This window comes from Chelonoidis abingdonii, chromosome 10, assembly GCF_003597395.2.
Source record: "Chelonoidis abingdonii isolate Lonesome George chromosome 10, CheloAbing_2.0, whole genome shotgun sequence".
In the NCBI taxonomy this organism is placed as follows: Eukaryota; Metazoa; Chordata; order Testudines; family Testudinidae; genus Chelonoidis; species Chelonoidis abingdonii.
Genome location: NC_133778.1, coordinates 37,324,039 through 37,332,730, shown reverse-complemented (window position 1 = coordinate 37,332,730; position 8,692 = coordinate 37,324,039). Strand labels below are relative to the sequence as shown.

At 37.5% G+C, this 8,692-nt stretch overlaps 1 protein-coding gene across 1 annotated transcript; it reads left to right on the top strand.

Annotated features, from left to right (window-relative positions):
* The first annotated feature begins 460 nt into the window (after nucleotides 1–460).
* On the top strand, nucleotides 461–1,621 carry HOXD4 (homeobox D4). The gene is made up of 2 exons (XM_032784522.1): nucleotides 461–935; nucleotides 1,317–1,621. Exons 1-2 carry the CDS (start codon nucleotides 527–529, stop codon nucleotides 1,619–1,621), a joined length of 714 nt encoding a protein of 237 aa, XP_032640413.1. The 5' UTR covers nucleotides 461–526.
* The last annotated feature ends 7,071 nt before the right edge of the window (nucleotides 1,622–8,692 follow it).

Below are 8,692 nucleotides of genomic sequence, written 5' to 3'. Positions count from 1 at the left end.
AGGACAGATCTATTGAACATCATATTGCCCTCTTCTTTGATGTCTTTTTTCTTTTTCTTGTTTCCTTATCAATTTCCTTCCTCTGAATGCTATTTTAGCTTCTCGGTCTTTATTTCTTTCGATATTTTGCCTGACAAATGTAATAAACCATGTTTGAAATTATTGCTGGTGAATTAGACTAAAGGGCATCAAAGGTTGGAAAAGTCAATTCAGACAAAAAGCTTGATTTACCTGAGGGTCAATGCAGCGGTCACCGCTTGATGAATAGTCTTAATATATTAATATCTGCATTTGAAAATAAACTATATTGAATTTTGGTCACTTACTTACACGTATATTATTTAGTTAAATTGGTGGAAATTATGAGATGCACACAAATCCGGTGATAAACTCCCTGCCTCCCCATTGGCTGATCCAGTCACATGGCTGCCTAACTTTATTCAGTTGACAGCAAGTAGGAGGGCTCTATGGAAGGAGAAAAAAAGACAACACGAGAAAAATTAGTATTTTCTACCTTCAGAAATTAATGGCCATGAGTTCGTATATGGTGAACTCTAAATATGTGGATCCTAAATTTCCTCCTTGCGAGGAATATTTACAGAATAACTACTTAGCTGAGCAGGGCTCCGACTATTACAGTGCATCGCAAGGCTCTGATTTTCAGCATCAGGGAATCTATCCACGGTCAAACTACAGCGAGCAGCCCTTTAGCTGTACCAATGCCCAAGACTCTGCAGTGCAGCCGCGGGGTCATGGACAGGAGCAATCCGGCCCACCGAGCCACTTCCCCGGTCAAGCAGAGCATTGTCTGCCGCCTCCAATACCCAACTCGCGAGCCTGCAGCCAGCAGCAAAACCTCAAAACCCCAAACGGGTCAGCAATTAAACAGCCAGCAGTAGTTTATCCCTGGATGAAGAAAGTCCATGTTAACTCGGGTAAGGATTATCTTCTTACTTTGCTCTTCTACCCTGATTAAGCTAATCCGGTTCGATGTTTGCTAAAGTCCTTCCAAGACTAGTAAGAGATGAGGTTTTTAAACTGAGGTAGCCAATTACACTCATCATAAATTTTTATGGCAGAGGAAATAGGCCGCTGGCCATGTGGCTCTTTTCTGTGCAGAAGAAAACTCCATTTTAGGAGCATGGTAGAGATTTCCAGAGTATCTTTCTATATAAAGAAGGAAGAAACATGCACGTCTGTTGTAAGGAAATGTGATCAGGCATAACAGCCACATGGTTGCCTGTAAGGTTTGTTGTATGAAGTGTAACCAGAAAGCCAAGATTAGATTGTTAAAGTTATACGTATTTTTTCCTCAGTGAATCCCAATTACACCGGAGGGGAACCTAAACGCTCCAGAACAGCCTACACGAGGCAGCAAGTCCTAGAACTGGAAAAAGAATTTCATTTTAACAGGTATCTGACTAGGCGTCGTCGTATTGAAATAGCCCACACTTTGTGTCTCTCTGAACGCCAGATCAAGATCTGGTTTCAGAATAGAAGAATGAAGTGGAAAAAAGACCACAAACTGCCCAACACTAAGGGTAGGTCTTCTTCATCTGGTTCAAACCAACATTTGCAGACTGTTTCCAAGGACCATCACACTGACTTGACAACTTTATAGAAGAGATGAAATTTTCCATTTCATCCTTTGATTCGGAACAGTACTCTTCATAACTGACATTATCCAAGCAGAGCCTGCATGTAGCAGCTAAAGACTCAAGAGGCTCATCTTGCTTTAAGGTGCTGTTGTACAAAGGAGACAAAATGACAATACTTCGGACTTCATTTGAATGACCTACATTAGCACAACGTAAAAACTCTTCTTACAGGTAGTGGGAAGTGGGGAAATATTACGTGATATCTTCGGTCCATAAAAAATTAATAAATCATTGAAAATGAAACTTGTTCAATTTTGAATTTGAAAGTTGAGATTTGATGCTTTATTCTGGTATTTTGTTTTTGTTGCCTTTTCTGCCCCATGCAATTTCGGGATTATGCATTTGGGCAAATTCAGGACAGAAATCTATTGATTAGTCTTTTATTTAAACTAAGGAAGCTAGTATTTGTGAACTTTTTGTGCTGCTTTACATTTCAGAGTGTGATGAAAACACTTGCTCATTTCCATAACACCTCAGAACAAATGCGTAGAAGTGAAGTGAAAACGGGTTATTTTTGTCTGCTTGTGTTAGCGTATTTATTTATTGTTAATTAGAAAGAGGAAAAAGAAAAAGAAAGAAAGAAAAGAAAAAGAGTCAAACCAAAAATACTGAAGAGTAGAGGTGAAATCCAGTATTTCTTCTTTTCTGTATCCATATGCATAATGCTCAGTTAACCTGAACCTACAGAACTTTTCTGTCTCTTGTTCTGATTTCCTTTTCTGTCAATATAAAAGCGTTCCTAACTCTTACAAATGTATCATCAAGAAGTTACATTCTTTATATTGTATTTTAAATGTCTGTTTTATTCGGCGCTATACTTTAAAACAGAGTTTCCTAATTTAAGAAAAACAAACAAACAAACAGAAAGCTGTAAAAAAATAAAATAAACATCCAGAGTGAAAATCAAAGCGATTTGTGGCATTATTTAAGCCATTCTGTCTTCATAATAGGTGACATACTCTTTGTTTCATGTCCTCTTTTTAATGAAAGTCTTGTTTTTAAGAGGGATGGGAAATATGATTTGGGGAGGTCTGCTCGTTTTTAAGAAGAAAAAATGAGCTTGAACTGAACCCTTAAAAATGAAAGAAAGTTAATTTTGGGGGAAAATGTAACGTTTTTATAATAGCTGAACAAATCTAATGTACTTTGATTTGTTCGGGGATGTCTTTTGCACCATTGGAAAGTTTTTGGCAATGAGCCTTTCTTATTTCTTCGCTAAAATGCTAATAAACTGAGCAAAATCAACTTGCCCTCTTAACTTATACCTTAATGTAGACGAATTTAAAGATCAGTCCTTTACTCTTGCACGCTGAAAACAGTCACGAGGATGTACCAGTGCTCCAGTTATTTTAACTAGACATTGCTTCTATTTTAACCTAAATTCTTACTTTTATACAAAGAAATACAAGATAATATCTGAGTTATTTGGAAAGTTCAAAAGCGTATACTAGTTGGACTATGTTGACAATAAACTAGTATCTGGACATTTTGCTTGAGAAAACGTTAGGGAAAATGATTTAATATAGGTTAGAAATAAAAAGGCAAGAGCTTCAAAAATAATTTAGCTGGCAAAATTAACTGTGATCAGGAATTAATTTCTGCCCTTTACTCATCCTTAGAATTCAGTAAAGTGTCTTCTAAGCTTTGGTCTTTTGTATTACAGCCTGGAGACAATTCTTTGTTCTTCCTTAGGGTTAGCCTAGTTCTCAGACTTGCACATGGCCATTCTTGAATCTCCACGTCGTGATATTAAAGATGGATATTCCTGCATTATTCTCATCATTGTTTCTAATACAAAAAGCACAGAGTTCATACATAGTAAAGACGTCTTTTTTCTGAAGCTTTCACGTTGAGAAGCTGAAAAGGTATTTTACTGAAGTTCGGCTAAATTGCAGAAACAGGTTCATCCAGAGGACAAATTTTCTATTCGATTAGCTGTATTTCAGCCGGGAAGAGTGACCTCTAAACCCTTAACCTTTTGGACCCTAACTACTCTTCCTTTTTTCTAACATGGAGAGCAGTTAGATGCAGCATTTGGGTAGGGCTTTCCTCAGACAAGTTTCGAAGTTGTTGAAAGCAAGTCTTTTAAAAATCATCGTTAACTCTACACAGTTGTCACAAATCATGTATTTTCTGTCAAAATTAATCTGAAAAAGAAGCTCTGGTTAGTCTGATTTAAGATAAATCCCGCTATTGTTTACCTAGTGTCTGTGCTGAGCAAACTGTGAACCATGCAGGCATGTTATTTTGGGGAGGAAGCCCACAGCTTTGCCTTCCTTTGTGTAATATTCTTTAAAGTAACTTGCTCAGAGAAACAATCCTTGATTTGTATATGTTAGGTTGAGATGGATACGTAAAGTGAAAGGCCCAAATTCTGCTCTCAGGTGCAACCTCTCTCCGCTCCCCCGTTGAAATCTACTGAAGTAACTGAAATAAAACAAAGATATATCTGAAAGTAGAAGTTGGCCCATTGTCTTTTGAAATGTTAATATCTTTTGGACGAATGTTTGGTTCAGACACAGCTCTGAAAATCATATTTGCCAGTCCAGTTTGAGCAGGAGTTTAAGTTTACTTGGTTACAATCACATTAGTAAACTCTGAAAATACTTGAATTGAGGCACCAGAGTACCAAAATATAGTATTTATATTTCTGCCAGTGTTCTGAAGCTGCAGGGTTGTAAATTTCTGTGTAACGATGACTACAAACACTAATTTGCTGTTACCCGCCCCATTCTACTCCATAGAAAAGGCAGAAGTGTTTTTAACTCTCCTGAGAGGTTACGTTATACAGCTTAAGAAGTAAAGATGTTTCTTTTCTTTTTGCTTATCACTGATACAAAGTTGTGTAGTCTTTTGCTACAAGATTGCATTGTCCAAAAATACTATGATATCTGTCAGTGTATGATGCTTTTTATAGGCTTTAAATGTTTTGCTGCCATTCATTAAAGTATTATTTATATTAACTGTCTCCTGTAGTTTTGATGTAAGTCCTCCATATATATTTGAAATAAAAAAAAAAGGTGTAGAGAAACGCATTCTGTTTTGTACCTTGACCAAATTGTCCTTATCATATGAATCTCCATTCTCTAATCATGCAGGCCCTTCCCTGCATAATCTTGTAAAAACATGGAAGCATATCTATACTCCCAAAGTATCATATCCAACTGTCCCTTTGAATGGATTTTCTAACAACATTGACTAGAATGGTGTGACTTTGGGACAAACTGAAGTTTGTATTTACATTCAGGCCGCAGTTAAAGTGCCCATCATCCATTTGTTAATGTTTTACATTTAACAAGCCACTCTTAAATGACTCAGGGATGCATGCACGCTTGGTAAGTATTAAGAAACCACACCTGAAGTTACCTTGAACCCTACACAAGAGGTGTGCTCTTCAGGTGGGTGATGAAAGAAATTAATTTTAAATTAAAAATCGGAGTGAAATGGAGTAGTTTTTTTTAAAATAAGAAGTAGGTTTAATTATTTCAGCTGATCTGAATAAGCCACAAATAAAAGAAAAATGTAGAATGTTGAACTTTCCTGCAGACCTGTAGCAGACTCCTCCTTTCTTTTTGATATAAGCACCTTAAACAACAACAACAATTTTTTACTACAAGAGGTCGATTGCACTATTTTTAGCACAGATCTATGTCACATATGACTTATCTTTTCTTGAAGAGTGGCCAAGGCAAGAGTCCAAAAATAGATTATCCTTCTTTGAACGTGAAATGAACATAATGCCATAAATAAGGCTCGTGCCCTAAATACAATGGAATGCAGGGGCGAAGATGTGCGTGCATGTGTATTTTTAAGTACCCAGACATTAAGTTTAAATATTCAGGCACATTTTCTGATTATACGTTGACAGTCTTGTGTCTAATGGCTCCTCCTGTTACAACCAATACATCAATACAATTCTGTATATTATATCACCGCTAGTCGTTAAGGTAAGAATGAGGAGCAAAGGCAGAGTCAATAGCAAACACCACGCACTGTACCGTACAGTAAATAGGGACCTTTCAATGCAGAGCCACAGAGCTTCCAACGGCCATATTTGTTATCCTTTCCCCCGATTTTTGTAACCGTATAGACCAAAACGGTCTTGCTAGGAACAGTCATAACACGCAGAATTCAAAGTGCAAGGAAGATGGTAAGAATAGATTTCTACAAGTCCTGACCACGTGATTTGCGAAATAATTAATTCAGCACGTCCCTTAAGAAACACGGAGTCGTCATTAATCTGCCAAGCAAAGGACTCTATCAGACTTGAAAACTGAAGAGATCTCAAGAATATAATATACAAAGGGTGTAGGCTCTTTCCCTGAACACCTATATCTTTGGTAGCAGCCGAAAAAGAGAAGCTTGGTATGTAAACATTTTACTTTTTATTCCTTCATATTTAAATCCTTAATGAACTTAGCTGTCAAATGCTTGACAAATAGGACCCTTTGCTTCCTGATTTGGAACCGTGCAGTAGTCAGAAGTTGGTCTAGGCTTGTGTGGTGACCTTAGGTTCAGAAAAAAAGATTGACACTTTATGAAAGATTATGATGTTGGGCAAAGGCTTCCTTTGTTTATGTGTGAGTGCGCGTACACGTTCTGCGTAGAGGTAACAAGAAGGCATAAGAAAAGGAGAGGGTTTACCAAGAGTTGTATGTGTGGTGAAATGGGAGAAGATTTACTGGTTGCTTATGTCTTACTGGGAACAATACTGGCTGTCAGGGCATCTGCTGCCCATTCTTAAAATGGTGAGAAAAGGCCCTGAACTTCTTTTCAAGCAAGGGTCGTAAATTTTTCTTTGCGTCATAATAGAAGGCTATAAAACTGAGTTGAAATTTTACTCAAGGCAGGTTTTAAGCAGCAGATAATGAATTCCGAGCTTGCTTCTCCCCCCTCCCCCGACATTACTGCTACCGTTACACAAAGGGAAGGGGGTATTTTTATTTTTATTTTTGTCTGGTAAATGCCCAGTTTTGACCTGGTCCTTTTCCGTTTCTATCTGAAATGATTAGCAGAGCATTCGTGTGTGTGTGTATGTGTGACTGCCGGGGGGGGGGAGGCGGGGAGAGGATATTGAAAACAGAAAAAAAAAAAGCTATGAAAAGCCCCCAGTCTTTGGTCATTTTGCGGGAGACACACACTCTTAGAACTTTGAACCAGTAGTCCACGCGGAAGGAAATTGAGGGTTGCAGTTTTTATTCAGAAACCATGTTTCCCCATCCTATAAAACACAGACCGCAAGGCTAAGATTTCTCTATTAAACCCCGGAGTCGGTTGGAAATACTTTCTGCGAACAGGATATTCTTTATTATCCCTCGCTGGAGTAATTTCTAAAAACCCAGATTGTAGCTTTTATGACTTCCGTTTCGGTGGCAGGACAGAGGGAAAGTTTCCTCTGTTATGAATTATACATTCAAACAATAACACATTAATTCAATTATTCGGAGATGACAAACGCGTATGCGCGTTGGTGGTGAGCCTAAAAACCAGGTTTGCTGCTTCACGATAACGCCTCTGTTTACATCAATGAAGTTTATATTACCCTCTCTGCCCAGAAAGAAACCAAACTCCACAAAGCCAGCGGTAACATGGCCCCGAACATAAACTGAAACGCTTTAATAGTAACGTTTATTCCTGCATATAGCCTGGGATATTTGATCAGTTTGACAATTGCCGGAGTTGTTGTTATAAATCATCGTAAGTAATTCCTGAAAGGGTGCGAGGCTGCTGGGGGGCGGGCGAAGGCTGTAAATCTTTCTGTTTTATTGCTCTATGAACATATGCTCGGACTGAAGAAGTCTTCAGATCCTTTCCTGGAGACAAATTCACTCAAAGCTTGAGTCCTACTATAGCTGAAGTTTCACACATCTCTGTTGCTTTTGCGGTCCCTGTGCAATAGCCTAATTTTTGCTGCTGTTGTTATGTTTATGCCGTATAGCTTAAATGAACCCCTCGGTGACATGTGACTTTTGCTAAGAGATATTTACAAATTAAGCATAAAAAGGGAGATTTTTCTTCTCAATCTCTCCTCTTGATCTCTACTTGATTAATGGCGCACTTTGCACTTTCACTTTTGTGTAACGAGCAAACGAGGTTTTCGTCATTAGAAAATGTGTGAACATTATTCGGAATATATATATATATACACACACATACATACATACCTCTATGTAAATACAGATAGATCTATAGATAGATACACTGATATAGAAATATATGGCTGACAGAAAATGATGCAAAAACAATTGACTTTTACTTGATGCAAGATTCAAGTACATCATTTCCAAGAAATACAAGATTATAAATCCGGAGTCCTAAACAATAATTTACCTTGAACGCGTGCTTCAGTAACTGGACTGCAATCTTTTTATAACTTGTTTGCAAAGTCAGGAAAAGCAAAGTAATTTAGATAAATGTTACAATACGCTTATGGGTAGTATTGTAAGGTAATACGTTACTGTCAGATCTCCATGCTTTGGATGGTAATGAAATCTTAGTAGATCCTAGATTAGATGCGGTGTATTTATAGCTACAGACACCTTAGAAAATCAAACAAAGGAGCTAAAATACATTTTTACAGAATTTGAGCTGGTCAGGACATTTGTATACACTCATTACATATAGAAAGAGTGTTCTAACCCTGTGTGTACACGTACAGTATTCATATATACATATAGTGAGAGAGAGACAGAGAGAGACAGAGATCAGACTCAGTGCACAAACAAAAAAGTAAGGCGATTTTTCTAAGGCTTCCTTAGTCTTCCGAGCTGGAAAATCTGAGTTTACCTAAATGTTCCCCCCTATAGAGAAGGAGAAAACAAAGATTAGTGCATACTAGTAAAACCATTTCAAACAGCTTTGTAGTGTACATTTGTGCTTCAGAGTTTTTATTAGACCATATTTTCGATTATATACATTCCAAAATTCTTTTAATCTTCTTTCGGAAATTTCTGATTTAATAATTTATTTGATCAGCGATGGCTGAAAAATCTACCATTCAAATTAATACCCTGTGTATTTGTTTTGCCCACAAA

Coding starts and splice junctions, on each gene's coding strand:
- HOXD4 (XM_032784522.1), top strand. CDS start 527: ATGGCCATGAGTTCGTATATGGTGAACTCTAAATATGTGGATCCTAAA. Junction 936..1,316: donor GAAAGTCCATGTTAACTCGG/GTAAGGATTATC, acceptor TTTTTTCCTCAG/TGAATCCCAATTACACCGGA.